This window comes from Rhinolophus ferrumequinum, chromosome 23 (genome assembly GCF_004115265.2).
Source record: "Rhinolophus ferrumequinum isolate MPI-CBG mRhiFer1 chromosome 23, mRhiFer1_v1.p, whole genome shotgun sequence".
Classification (NCBI taxonomy): Eukaryota; Metazoa; Chordata; class Mammalia; order Chiroptera; family Rhinolophidae; genus Rhinolophus; species Rhinolophus ferrumequinum.
The window spans coordinates 603,167-617,386 of NC_046306.1; the positions used below are offsets into that span (position 1 = coordinate 603,167).

The window sequence follows — 14,220 nt, forward strand, 5'->3', positions numbered from 1 at the left end:
CCTTAAGTCCCAATGGATGAGCCCAAATGCAGAAGCATGAGGAAGCATTCTCACCTCAAAAGGTCTGTGTGCACAGGATGACAGGACAAGGCAAACGTCACTTTATCAGGCAGTGACAGACCGTTTATGCCTCACCGTTCTAGATCGTCAAGAGCGTAATGGTGACCTCTGCTTCTTAGGGGTGCTGACATAGCTGGGAGTGACCCATCCAGAGCACGGTTGGCCTCTCCACTAATAAAAGAATGTGGAATCAGCTCTGCAAACCACCCCATCCAGCACTGTCCTGTGTGTTCTGGGATTTCTCATCAAGATAGCATGTACAGACAAAGGAGGGCTGTACGCACTTTTCCCCACGCTCATCACCCTCCCTGGACCCCTCCCAAGAGGGGGGCTCTGGCAGGTTCTAAACCTCACTAGCCCTGCCCTGGGAGGAGATGGCCTTTGCCTGCCACGTGGTGGGACATGGTCTGGGAGCCTTCACCCCTCCCTGTGCTCTGTCAACGACAGGCAGGCCCTGCTCCACCAGCTCCTGCTCAGCCCACTCTCCACTCAGCTTGCAGAACCTTCTGGTTCCTAGCACAGAGCTGGTTCATGAAGGAGCATACAATGCAGAAGAACCCAGTGTCTGGCACTGCCTGAGAGGCTTCGGCGGGTAAGAAGGAGGAGAGGGGGGACAGGAAGTCTTGTTTGGAGGGACTACGGCTCTAGGTCTGTGGGTTGGTCCGAAGGAGGGGCAATGTACCAGAGCTGGGAGGTCCAGGGGTTTCCCCAAGGGCAGACTTCCCTTGGCTCCAGGGAGGACAGACCATGGCTGCCACCAGGAGTTCATCTCAGTAGGGGCACAGGCCAGCCTGGGGACATGCTATGCCCCAGGCCTGGAGGAAGCCAGGTTGCAGACCCTGAAGAAAGGCGGCCTGGGTTGGACTCTCACTACTGGCTGTGTGACCTTGGGCACGTGGCTTAACCTCTCTGGGCATCCCTTTCCTCATCCCTATCCAGGGACAAGCCCAGAGCCCACCTCCTCAGGGTGCTGTGAGGGTCCAGTGAGTCCACACCTCTCAAAGGCTTGGACCAGCATCTGGGAAGCCCACAGACCTGAGCAAGCAGCACCGCTGAGACTGGACACTCAGGGCCCAGCAAGTGAAAGTTCTGTGTGTGCCTGCCCCAGGGACGAGTGAGAAGAATGGGGAGGTGGAGGGGGCAGGGCAGGAGAGATGGGCGCAGGGGCTGTCACAGACATTCTGGCCCTTCAGGGGCGGGCTGCCTTCTTTCTCTGCCCCCATGCTGGAGGGAAGTCTCTGGGGGGCTGGGTCCCCCGCAGAGCCTGGGATGGCCGCCCATCTCATTCCTGCCGCGCGCCCCCTCGCCTCGCCCTCGCCGCAGACTGGTTTTATCGTACAGAGCAGCCCCTCCCGGGCCTTCGTCCAGGCACCTGCTGCTCTGTGGGTGGTAACCTTGACCTGCCTGAGGACGGAGACCCTGCCTGTCAAGCAGCACAGCCCGCGGGACCTCGGTTGAGGCCCAGAGTTTTGAAGATCCCTGCGGGGACGCCGGGGGTCTGTTCTCCAGGCACCTGAGCCTGACACCCTCCGTGCTGCCCCACGGCCACTGCCCACAGAGCGTGGGGTGGGAGGGTGCCCTCACGCCCTGGCAGTCCAGGGCTCCCTGGCACGAGGAGGTGGGGCTGAGACTCCCGCCCCAGGCTTGACCAGGAGGCAGCAAGAGGCGGCTTGCCTCTCCCCAGAAGTAGGGCCGCAGGGCCTGGGCTCCCTGCTGGACGCTGCCCAGTCTGCCGGGAACGGGCCGATAGGGGTGGGCTCTTTCCCGAACGCCTCACCAGGCAGATGATGAGGGATTTGTGATTTCCAAACTGCAAAGCGGGGCGGGGGTGATGGAGTTAAGCAGACGAGTGCGGGGCACCCCTCCTCGCTCCCAGAACCCCTGGGTGCTCGTACCCCTCCGGGCAGGCTGCGGGGAGCAGGACTGGGGTCGGTGCCTCGTGGTCCGAAACCAGCACTGCGCCGCGATCCCCCAATAGCACGCAGTGACCACCGTCCCCATCCACGGCTGGGGCACGTTCTCAGCCCCGGGAGGGCGAGGGAAACTTTACCCCGTGCGGGCTGAGCCCAGCCTCCGCGCCCCTGTCGGCTCGCGGTCTGGCCCCGCTTCCTCCCACCCTCCCGCCCTCGCCTTCCCTCCGGCTACCTCCCTCTCCCCCTCCTCCTAGTCCCCGCCGGCTGGAGGCAGGCAGGGCCGGGCGGGGACGCGCCGCTGAACCCACAGTCCTGCGCTCCCAGCCCAGCGGGAGGAGCGGCCGAGCCAGGCCGGGCGGACAGAGCGGCCGGCGCGGCGCGGGGTGCATGAAGTTGGGCGCGTGCGGGCCTCGGAGCGGGGGCGCGGCGGAGACAGGAGCGGTCCGCGTCTACAGCCCGCTCGGTGCGCCATGGAGCTCGAGGACCCGGGGGCGCTGCCACCTCCGCCGCTGGCGCTGCTGTTGCTTCTCGGGGTCGGCCTCCTGCCTGGTAAGTTCCGGGCGCTGGACTGGCCCCCTTTCGTCCGCGTTCAGGGCAGCCCAGGACCTCGGAAGCCAGAGGAGGGGAGGCTCCTGGCTGCGGTCCCAAACCGCGGGTGCGCGCAACCGGGCAGCCGCGGAGGCTCCCGCACCCCCGAAACGCAAAGGCTGTCCTGCGGCGTGGCGAAGCCGGCACAGGAGTTAAGGCGCCCGCGAATGCGGGAGAGGGGTTTGGTGGGGTGGGGGCTGCTGTTCAATAGTTGGACCCAGAAGCTCCTACTAGGGTTGAGAGAGGTGGGGTCCATCTCATCCTTCCCCTGCCCCCATCTGGCCAAATTAAACTGCAGACCCTGTTCCGATGCTCGCTCCTGGTTGGGAGGGATCAGAGGGGTGGCCTCTGCGCTTTTCTGCTCCCCTGGGCTCAGAGGGACAGAGGGAGTTCCAGTCTGTCCCCCCTCTCCTCCCCATGGCAGCACCTCGCTGTTTAGGGCAAGTGGAGGGAATTGAAGCCCTGGCCCCCACTGAGAAGTGGCTACACCTTCCTGGTCAAAGGGACAAGGAGACCAGGTCGGTGCTCTGGGCTGGGGGTGCAGTGTCCAATGTCCAGGAGGGACCCCAGGGGTGTGTGAGTCCTCTTCAGGTTCTGTCTGTGACTCACAGGTGAGCAGGGCAAGCAGGAGGTCTCCTGTCCCCTCCCCCAAACCCCTCATGATGCAGGCCCCAGGGGAGGCAGGGAGGCCTTCAGTCCACAGATCACCCTTGGGCTGTGGTGGGCTGGACGAGAAGGGCTCCTCCCAGGCCCTCCCCAGTGGGGGGCTCCCCCCAGCCTTCGTGGAGGGCAATCTGTGTGTCCATCCAAGAACACAGGACGCTGGGCTGGCTGTCAGAGTCAGCACTTAAAATGTCCCTTAGACATCATCAGGGAACAAGAGAGAGCTCCTTCTAGATGGTAACTCGATACTGAGCGCGGCTGGCAGCCACGGGGAGCAGGCTGTGGGGGTGTGGACCCTCACTGTCCGGTCCCCGCCATCTCCCGCCTGGGCCCGCCCCACTGCCGTCTGCCCCTCACCCTGCACTGACCCCACCTTGGCTTTGAGAAGGCTTCGCACTCCACTGGTCACTGGAGGTTACAGCCGCCAACGCGACTTACCCACATCAGCGCTTGTGGAAACAGCTGTCCGCTGTGTGTGATGGGCAGGTGTTTGAAAGGCCTGAGCGGCCTGGGAGGTCTGGCAAGGCTTCCCTGAGGACATGACACTTACTCCCGGGGTAGAAGGGAACCGGAGAACCTGGAGGAGGGTGCAAATGTCTGAGGTGAGAGGAACCTGCTGAGAGGAGCTGGGAGGAAGCCAGGTGGCTGAGTGCGGCCTCGGCCTCGAGGGAGGCGGGCGGGGGCAGTCTGGACGGTACCTGCTCCTGAGCCCTTGCCTGCCGGTCCCCCAGCGGGCAGCCACGTGGAGACCCGGGCCCACGCAGAGGAACGGCTGCTGAGGAAGCTCTTCTCTGGCTACAACAAGTGGTCCCGGCCTGTGGCCAATATCTCGGACGTGGTCCTCGTCCACTTCGGCCTGTCCATCGCACAACTCATTGACGTGGTAGGTGTGGGGGTGGGGGGCAGGCAGTTCTGGGCCTCGGCTGTCACACATGGTGACAGAGCATCCCCTGACACGAGTACCTGTGTCTGGGAGGCCAGCCTTGAGGTGGCCCTGGGGCTGGGGAGTCTGGACGAGCTGGAAGGGCTACTGTCCTGGCCTGCGGAATGCCTTAGCCATGGGGTTCCAAGGACAGGCAGGCCCTGTGCACCCCTGCTCCAGGCCCTGCCCTCCTCTCCCCTCCCCCACACGGAAAACCAAAGTGCCAGGTTTTCAGCAATGGGTCAGGGAGGCCACCTTCAGAAGCAAAGAGCAGAAAATGCCTCTGTGGGGGTCGTGGGGGTGGGGGGCGGCTGCCCAGGCCTGCACGTGGCTGGCTCGAGCCACGTGTGAGCTGTGTGCTGGCTGACCGGGAGCTGCTCCAGGAGGCCCCGTTACGCCCGGTCTAGAATGCAAGGGTTCAGGTGAGCCATGGACAGGTCTGGGGTGTTTATCTTCCTGGTTAGGGACCCAGGGGGCTGCTGGAAAGGCGCAGGGGTCCAGTCTCTGAGTAGCCATTGCTATGGAGGTGCTGGGGCATCTTTTGGGGTGGGGCACCTCCCGCGGGGGTGATCTGACGGTGCTGGGTACACAGCCTGCGGTGCGGGTCCCAAGGGCCTTGGCGTGTGGGCCCCTGACTGGCAGGGAGGGGCCTCTGGGAGCCCGGCTCGCTCACCATGAGGAGGTCCTCAGCCTGCTGGGTTGGAAGGGCTGGGGTTTTCCACACTAGGATCCAGCCACAGGGGGCTGCAGATACCCCCAAATGCCCACCCCATTCCCCTGCCAGGACCTCAGCCTCGGGTCAGTTCTGTGAGGGCTCTGGAGGCCCTTGTGTCAGGCCGTTATGGTGACACCTTCAGCTGCCTGCCTATCTCCTCGTCTGTGAAATGGGCTGAGCATAGCGTGGCCTCCTGGGGCTGAGAAGGCAGCATCCAAGGGGCTTTGGGAGGTGGGAGGGGCTGTGGCCACCTTCAAAAGGACAGAAAGGGCCAGCATGGGCCCCGTTAGCAAGGAGACCCAGCCAGCTTGCCCTGTGCTCAGCTGTGCCCAGGCTTCTGCCAGCAGGCAACATGGAACAGGTCCTTGGACAGTTCCTGCAAAGTGCTCCTGGCTGGGCCGCAGCCAGGAGGCAACCAGAGGTGCCCAAGGTTCCTTAACCTGCTGGGGTTTGCAAACACGGCTCAAGGTGGTAGCTGGTGGAGGCGGCCGCTGGCGGCCGCTCAAGATTAAGCGTCGGCGCACAGCAGCCTGGCTGCCTACCTGAGTTCCCTGGGGCTCACTCCTCACTTCCCGCACCGCCCATCTTCCCAGTATGCCCAGGAGAAGCTGAGACCAGGAGGGAGCACACCGGCTCCAAGACCCCAGGCCCGTGGCAGCACCAGGCAGGGAGGGACCAGCTCCCAGGCTGTGCTGTGGCCCTGAGGCTGACCAAGCACAGGCCCCACACATGTGTGCGTGCTGGTGGGCCAGCCTCGCTGGAGCCCTGGGTGCTGGCTGCAGGGCCACCATGCTGTGGTGGGAGGGGCCAGCCCCGCCTCTGAGCCCCTCAGCCTGTGCCTTTGCCGCAGGTTTGTGTCTGGAGGCGAGCGCTTGCGTGTGTGTGTGTGTGTGTGTGTGTGTGTGTGTGTGTGTGTGTGAGCTCACCCCTCCAGGAGCCTGAGGCGGCTGGGTGTTTTCCCGGCCTGGGCTGACTTTGCAGGAATGCACAGAGAGCGCTTCACACACAGGGCGGGGGCAGGCCCTGTCACCTTGAAAATCCCTGGGGGTTGGAGGGGGAGGGAACTGGGGCACAGCAGGGGCAGGCTGTCCTCCTACAAGGAAGGGCAGGACTGCCGGGCACCAGTTCGGGGCTCTGGCCGGCAACGTTGTCCAGGAGGAACCAGGAGCCGCCTCCGTTTCCCACACACCCGCTGGTAGCTGAGGGAGGGCCAGGTCCCAGCCACCTACGAAGTGGGCTAAACCTTGTCCCGGCTTTCCTTCTGGAAAGAGTCAGGGGTCCTTGTCCCCACATCCCTAAGTGTCCTTAGGGCCTGCCATCCTGGGCTTGGTTACCTCTAGAGACGAGGTGCTCACTCTCTCCCCATGTTCAACCTTGGCCTGTCCTAGTGGATAAGGACATTCAGGGCCAGAGAGAGATGTGTCCCATGACTGTCACCGAGGGGGTTACGACCTCCCTTCTTCTCATTTGTGTCCTAGGACGAGAAGAACCAGATGATGACAACGAATGTGTGGGTGAAGCAGGTGAGTGGGAGGGGACACGTCCGCCGCCGCCCCCCGCCCCCCCCCCCCGCCCCTACCCCACAAGCCCTCTCAGGTGGCTCTCTCTTCCTGCCTGCCCCAGGAGTGGCATGACTATAAGCTGCGCTGGGACCCCAGCGACTATGAGAATGTGACCTCCATCAGAATCCCCTCCGAGCTCATCTGGCGGCCGGACATCGTCCTGTACAACAAGTGAGCCCCAGGGGACTTAGCGGAGGGGGTGGGGCCACCTCGCTCTGAGCTGAATGCAGGCCTGGGATTCCGTAGGGCTTACAATGCAGCAATTGGAAGAGCACTTAGCTCCCTCTGGTTCCGGCCTTCTGGCCGCAGCCCCTGCTCTCCCCACTGCCAGACCCCGAAAGGCTCCTGCCCCGCCCACTCCAGGGCCGTGGGCGCTGGGCCTGACCTACAAAACATTATCTGATTACAAACGGCTGGGCTCTTCTTCACCTTAATTGATTCCAGTAATGGCAGCGAGAAAAGCAGCCACACATGAAGGAGCTGGGAGATGGTTTTCAGGGGCGCTAGGGGGTCAGCTTGGGTGGGGGGGGCACTTCTCCTCCTGCCCCTGGCAGGCTGTCTGCTCTCTGAAAACTACTGGGTCTGAACCAGGAGCCCTGCGTCCTCCCGCCCCCCACCCGCACCCCCCCCCCCCCGTGCTCCCCAGCCTTCCTGGGGCCCACGCTCAGCTCTCCGAGCCCCACCCCCAAGACCTTAGCTCCAGGGAACACACATCAGCTTAATGCTCTGGGACCCAGGGGAGCATTCAGGTTCAGGGGGAGCTACGACTCCCTGGGGAGAACTGCACCTCTCCCACAGGCTCTGGGGCCGGTACAGCCCCCCAGGCTGCAGCCCAGAGGTGTGGAGGGCCGCCGCCAAGTTCCCTCCTCTCTCCTCCTGCCAGGACCTATGGAAGGAGTGGGCTGCACCCTACTTCTCTGTGGGGCTGTGGTCAGCATCGAGGCTGTCTCTGGATGGGGCTGAGGGGTGGGTGAGCCTGGACCCTTGGGCTGGAGGCTGATGCTGGCTGGGCCACAGCCACTGAGGAGGCCCCTTTCCCATGTTGTGGGTGGAGAAACCCAGACCTGAGGCCCTGGGTTTGGATTTTAAGCCCCTGGGATCGGTCATCTTCTGGAACATGCCATGGGCTGCCACCAGCTCACACCACTAGAGGGAGCTACTGAGGTCCCCGCAGTGTTTGCTGAATGGGGCGTCTGCTCATTTGTCCTGTGAGCACGTTTGAATTTGTGCCTCAAAGGGGTGAGACTGGTTTTTGGAGAGATGGAGCCAGGGGAAGGGAGTAAATGAGACGAGGCCATTTTGTGTCCACTCCTCACGTAGGTGTTCTGTGTGGAGCCAGCTTGATGGGAGGAGCGGGGCGCCAGCCCAGGAGGGTACAAGGGGGTCAGTGGGCACCGACTGAGGCTGTTGGGGGCTCGGAGCTTGGGGACCTTTAGGTCCAGGCCCCAGCAGGATGCTGGGTGCCACACACAGAAGGTCTGAGGGTCCTGGGGTGGCCACTGTGGCCGCCTTGTGCCTAGCCAGGCCAGCTGGGGTCTCCTGTGGGCTATGGCTCCATCGCCAGCCAGGCTGCCTGGTGGTTCCCCGTGCAGACTTGTTCGTAGCCCTAGGACTGGGAGGGACGAGGCACCACCTACTCCGTGGGCTTGGAGGCTCAGGGTGCCCGGGAGGAAGCTGGGGACACTGGCCACAGTCCCTGCCCCAAGCCCCAAACATTCGCCATTATCATCACCCACATGCTTGTGTGTCACCCCTGGGGTAGGGGTGACCAGGCTGAGGCGGGGAGGCGAATGGCATGCCCAGGGCCAGCAGCCAGCTCTGCCCAGTCCTGTCCCGGGCGAGGCCACCCGCCTTCCTTTGCTCACCAGTGAAGTGGGAATGGCAGGCGCACAGGGGTGGGGGCGGGCCAGCAGGCCTCACCCCGCCCTCTCTCTCCCTGCCCAGCGCGGATGGGGACTTCGCTGTCACCCACCTGACCAAGGCCCACCTGTTCCATGACGGCCGGGTACAGTGGACGCCCCCCGCCATCTACAAGAGCTCCTGCAGCATCGACGTGACCTTCTTCCCCTTCGACCAGCAGAACTGCACCATGAAGTTCGGCTCCTGGACGTACGACAAGGCGAAGATCGACCTGGTGAGCATGCACAGCCGCGTGGACCAGCTGGACTTCTGGGAGAGCGGCGAGTGGGTGATCGTGGAGGCCGTGGGCACCTACAACACCCGGAAGTACGAGTGCTGTGCCGAGGTGTACCCCGACATCACGTACGCCTTCGTCATCCGGCGCCTGCCGCTCTTCTACACGGTCAACCTCATCATCCCCTGCCTGCTCATCTCCTGCCTCACCGTGCTCGTCTTCTACCTGCCGTCCCAGTGCGGCGAGAAGGTGACGCTCTGCATCTCGGTGCTGCTGGCCCTCACCGTCTTCCTGCTGCTCATCACCGAGATCATCCCGTCCACCTCGCTGGTCATCCCGCTCATCGGCGAGTACCTGCTCTTCACCATGATCTTCGTCACGCTGTCCATCGTCATCACCGTCTTTGTGCTCAACGTGCACCACCGCTCCCCGCGCACACACAGCATGCCCGCCTGGGTGCGTCGGGTCTTCCTGGATGCCATGCCGCGCCTGCTGCTCATGAAGCGGCCGTCTGTGGTCAAGGACAGCTGCCGGCGGCTCATCGAGTCCATGCACAAGACGGCCGGTGCCCCACGCCTCTGGCCCGAGCCCGAGCCCCAGGGGGAGTCCCACCACGCAAGCAGAGCCCAGAGCTGGGGCCCCTCGCCCAGCCGGTCCTTCTGTGGCCCCCTGGACGAGCCTGTCAGGCCCCAGCCTGCCTGCAAGCCGCCCTCGGACCAGGTCCCTGTTCTGCCGCCCTCAGAGGCCCAGAAAGCCAGCCCCTGCCCCTCGCCAGTCACCTTCCGCTCACTCACCGGCACCAGGGCCGCCGGGCTCAACAAAGCCCGGTCCCTGAGTGTGCAGCACATGTCCAGCCCTGGCAAAGCAGCTGAGGGCGGTGTCCGGTGCAGGTCTCACAGCATCCAGTACTGCGTTCCCCGAGAGCAGGCCGCCTCCCAGGCCGATGGCCAGACTGCCAGCTCCCCCGCCTCCCTGAAGGTCCCCCCAGCGGAGCTCCCACCCCCAGACCAGGCTTCTCCATGCAAATGCAAGTGCAAGAGGGAGCGGTCCAGAGGGTCCCCAAACGCTGCCCTGAAAGCCCGCAGCACCAAAGCCTCTCCCCGGCACCTGCCCCTGTCACCGGCCCTGACGCGGGCGGTCGAGGGTGTCCAGTACATCGCAGACCACCTGAAGGCAGAAGACACAGATTTTTCGGTAAGGCCCCGTCCCTGGCTGCATCCCAAGGTGCCCCTGGCCCAAATGAGGCAAGCGGACACTCAAGCTGCCCTCTCTGCTCTGAAGGAGGGAGTGGCCAGTGAAAAAATCCAGCAACTGGGCCCAGACCCAGGCTGCCAGCCCAAGTCCCCAGTCTCCTGTTCCCTCTTCCCCGAGACACCAACACTTGTGGGGTTCCTGGGCTGGAGCGGGGCCGGGTGGCCCAGAGTGGCTATCGGGAGCACATTGTGGGCCCAGGACACAAGAGCCCGTGGGCAGCAGGGAGGGGCCGCTAGCCTCATCTGTGCCCCAGAGGGGCTGAAAAGAGCCAGATGGGCCTGACGGGAAGAGAGGAGGGGGCATCTGGGCCAGCCCCAAGCTGGGGAGAGGGAGCACAGTCTGGGTGGGGGTGCAGGAGGTTGGTGGGGCTGCTCCCTGAGTTCTGGGCTCTTCTGGCTCTGCTGCCCGCATCTCGCATCTTGGGGTGTGCTCGAGGGTGTGTCCAGATTGATGGTGAGTCCCCAGCTCAGAGCAGGGGCGAGAGCGGGAGGGCAGGGCCAGCCGTGGGGCAGCAGGGGGAAGGCGCTGCCTGCCCACCTGTCAGTCATTCTCTGCTCTCCTGGGGCCCAGCCCTGCGTCAGCTTCCTCTGACCCCGGTGTACACACTCCGCTGACCCTCAGCTCGTCTGGGGCTCCTCCTCGTCCCCTCTGCCTCCTCTGAAGGGGCCACAGCCTCCTGGGGTCTCGGCTGAGCTGGTTTATCAGACCTGTAACCTGTCCTGGTAGCTGAGTGAACCCCAGAAAGGAAGCCGGGCTTTCACACAGTGACCCCCGAGAAGTGAGTGACCCAGTCTCCCCCGCTCACCCCACTGAATCCCAAGAGGCTGTGGAAAAGTTCTGCCCGGGAGCAGCCAGCTCTGGGATAGCATTTTGCTGCCAGCTCTCAAAACAAGACCTCTCCAGACTGGTAACGGGTCTGAGTGGCGCCAGATCAGAACCATTTCAGTGGAATGCAGGGTGGGTGCCATGTCACCACCGCCTGCGTGCTCTGGCTGCCAGACCTGCTTCTGGTTCCGGAACCTGGCGGCTCTGGGCAGCGACGGCGTCTCATCCTCAGGATGGGGACGCCGGGGGTGGATGAAAGGCAGAGTGGGGACAGCGGGCTCCTGGGTGGCCTCTATTTATAAGTGACCCTGTTGGCGCTCAGGGTTCCTGTGAATAAACAGGGCATTTGGTTTGGTTTAAACCATCAGGACGCCTCTGATGACTTTAAAAAGCAGACAAAAAATGGCAGTGAGGGGCCCACAGACAAACACTGAGCCCTGCCCCTCGCCCAGGCCTCTCAGACCCTCTGAACAGCTGACCAGGCCCTGAGCTGCTTCCTTTCCCGTCACTTGGGCGCTGCCAGGCTGCCCTCCCTCCCCCAGGACCTGCTGTGGCTCTGCCAAGCCCCCTGAGCCTTTGCTCCTGGGGTCACCCAGGGAGCTGTCACTCCTGCTTCAGGCCAGGTGGAGCCCCGAGGTGGGGGTAGGAGCCATCCCGAGCTGGGGTCTGCTCCCCCCACAGCCACGCTGGGCCTCAGTGTCCCCACCTCTCCATGGGACAGTATTGCCACCTTCTTCAAGTGACCGACCGCAGATGACATACTCAGCGTGCTTCATGCGTGTGTGTATGCATGTGCCCCTGGCCCACCCTATGGCTTCGTGCCTGGACCCCCTCAAGCCCAGGGCTCCTCCCCCTCTGCTCGCAGCACCCAGGGCTGTGCCACCTTGAGAGGCTTTAGGGACAAAGCTGAGAGACCCCACTGGCAGTGAGGGACCTCGGCCACGTAGGCAGCTGTCCTCCAAGCACCTGCCCCAAGGCGGGGACGGCAGGAGTGGAGGGCAGTCATGCTCGGACGCTGTCCAACACGGGGCCCCTGAGGCCCTGGTTGCAGGTTAGTCCCTGTCACCAAGGGTCCTCCTGGCCCTCGTCCTGCACGGCCTATGGGTGTGGCGGGCCCTCTCAGGGCCTCACTTGCTCCATCTGCACAATGGGGGTGTACTCCGTGATCTCCACAGCGCCCCGCACACCTTTAGCAAACCCAGAGCCATGTTCACTGTGAAGCAGCTGGGCCCTGGTTTCCTCCAAAGGCAGCCCCGCCTCTACCCCTGGGGGTCAGGCGTCCTCCCCAACAGTTGCCGTGGGGCACAGTGCCAAATGCTCATCTCCCACAGCAGTAGCCCCCGACGCTGGCCCCGAGAGGCACTGGCCCCTCTGCAGCCCAGACTTCAGCTGGACAGGCCACTTCCCTACTCATCACCTCAGTACCGGTATACCTGCGACCCTGCTGGCAAGGATAGGAAACGGAGAACTTGCCATGCAAAGCACCAGGCTCTAGAATGTTCCCGCTGCCTGTGAGGCCGCCGGGCAGTGGTAGGAGTAACGTATTTGTGTTGCAGGTGAAGGAGGATTGGAAGTACGTGGCTATGGTCATTGACCGTGTCTTCCTCTGGGTGTTCGTCATCGTCTGCCTGCTGGGGACCGCGGGCCTCTTCCTGCCGCCCTGGCTGGCTGGCATGCTCTAGGGGCCGGGACGGCGGGGCCCCGGTGCCTGCATGACAACGGCAGCGTCTACGGAGCTGCACCTGCTCTGCACGGGACCCCCTGCACCCACCGGGGTCACGCCCTTTCCCAGACTGTCCCCCCTTCTGTTTACTGTAAGACGGACTTGGGAAGAGCTCCTGCCTCTTGGGGGTGCAGGGCGCTCAGTCCTGTCCCAGGGCAGCCAGCGGCAAAGGGGCCGGGCTGGTAAATGCTTGTTTTTGTCTGCAGGGCAGTGTCACCGCCTGAGTCTTAATAAAGCTTATTGGGAGCATGGCCACACGTTGGCTTCCTGTCCAGGACGCGCGTCTGACCCCTCTCAGCAAAGGTCCCAGCCGTCCCCATGTCCTGTGACCATGCCCTCTTTCCCTCTCAGCCCCAAACGCCTGTCCTCCCTGTGGGACCCCTGGAGGCCATGGCCACCCCTCCTCCCGGGTGTGGGGGCGCTGCCCGGATCCTCGGCCAGCTCTGGCGAGTCAGCAAACACGCAAATCTCATTTGCCAGGCTGGGTCCAAGCAGGGGTTTGGTTTTGTTTTGTTTTGTTTCAGTAAATTAGTGAAAACCCAAGTTTGTGTCTGAGGGACCTTGGGGAGTGGAGCTGTTAGACCTGCTCATGCTTGGAAGAGAATTAGGGGGCAGGTCCCCCACAGGGGAGGGACCCCCGGGCTCTGGGATTCCAGACGTCCACCTTCCAGGGGTCCTGTGGGATCTCGTGCAAGCACTTTGCAGGGACCCTGGTCCCCATGGGCACTGGTGGTTTGTGAGGATCCTGGCGCAGCGTCCAGGCTGTCCCCACACCTCTCTGTGGGCTCCCCCTCTGCGTACAGCCCCTCGAGATCCACTCTGGGGCTTCTCAGCCACAGGGAGTCTGGGGTTCCCTGAGGACAGCCTACTCTGGGACACTCTGGGGTGCGGTCCCTTGGGGGGGCCTTTGTGGGAGGTGGAGGGGACCCCTCTTAATGGCCTCCTGCCTCTGGACTCGTTCTCTGGGGACCACCAGAGCCAAGGAGCCTCTGTCACGTGGAATACAAGGGGTTATCTTGCCCAGAGGTGGGGGGAGGCCCAAGGGCAATGGTTCTGGGGGCCCAGTGTCCTCCCCCGAAGGCAGAGGACGGGGTAATACCAGCAGTGATCCCTGTGACCTGGGGAAACACTGCCCCTGGGTGGCCGGGGGTGGGCGAGTGCTACCCTAGGCCCCATTCTTTGTCACCCTCAAGTTCCAAGTGTGGGGGTGGGGGGACACTGTGGCCCCTTCACCAAAAGTGACGAGGGACATTGGCTGGCAGAAGGAGGCCTGGTGGCTGAAGGAATCATTCCTCCTGTTAGTGGTCCAAGTCCCACGTCAGGGGCGCTGCGAGCAGGCTGGACCAGGTCCCGAGGTACTTGGGGGACTGAGTGAATAATTTGGTGGAGTTCAGAGCCTGGGACAGGCCAAGTGTACGATGAACCAGAGACTGATGTGCCGGTCCCAGACTGGGGGGCTGCACCCCCACCCGGGTGCCTGGAGTCCTCGTGCCCAGGAGTGGGATGCAGAGGTCCCAGTGCCTAAATCCTGGACTCTCTTTCCTCCCTGGCCTGCAGCCCATCTAGGAGCCCAGCTGTGCGGGCACCTGCCTCCTGGGAGCCGCCTGGGGTTCAGCCCCAGGATGCAGGGGGATGCGGGCCCCAGGGGGGCTGGGATGCAGATTTCAGAAGTAAGCGCCTCGATCCTCTTATGTAACTGGTACGGCTGCCAGCTGTGCGGGGATCTGCCAGGAGCCACCCTGGCACAGGCCCAGCTGCAGATGTGCTTTTCTGGGTCTGGAGAGAGACGCCGCACGCAGGCAGTGGCAGGAGAGACACAGGGACCTGCCTCTGGCCCTTGGTGGCTCGGCCTGCACGGTGA

General features: G+C 63.6%; 1 protein-coding gene across 1 annotated transcript; it reads left to right on the top strand.

Moving 5' to 3' along the window:
• The first annotated feature begins 2,262 nt into the window (after positions 1-2,262).
• Positions 2,263-12,606, top strand: CHRNA4 (cholinergic receptor nicotinic alpha 4 subunit). The gene is made up of 6 exons (XM_033094379.1): positions 2,263-2,522; positions 3,956-4,107; positions 6,340-6,384; positions 6,485-6,594; positions 8,368-9,751; positions 12,193-12,606. Exons 1-6 carry the CDS (start codon positions 2,444-2,446, stop codon positions 12,316-12,318), a joined length of 1,896 nt encoding a protein of 631 aa, XP_032950270.1. The 5' UTR covers positions 2,263-2,443; the 3' UTR covers positions 12,319-12,606.
• The last annotated feature ends 1,614 nt before the right edge of the window (positions 12,607-14,220 follow it).

Coding starts and splice junctions, on each gene's coding strand:
- CHRNA4 (XM_033094379.1), top strand. CDS start 2,444: ATGGAGCTCGAGGACCCGGGGGCGCTGCCACCTCCGCCGCTGGCGCTG. Junction 2,523..3,955: donor CGGGGTCGGCCTCCTGCCTG/GTAAGTTCCGGG, acceptor CCGGTCCCCCAG/CGGGCAGCCACGTGGAGACC. Junction 4,108..6,339: donor TCGCACAACTCATTGACGTG/GTAGGTGTGGGG, acceptor TTTGTGTCCTAG/GACGAGAAGAACCAGATGAT.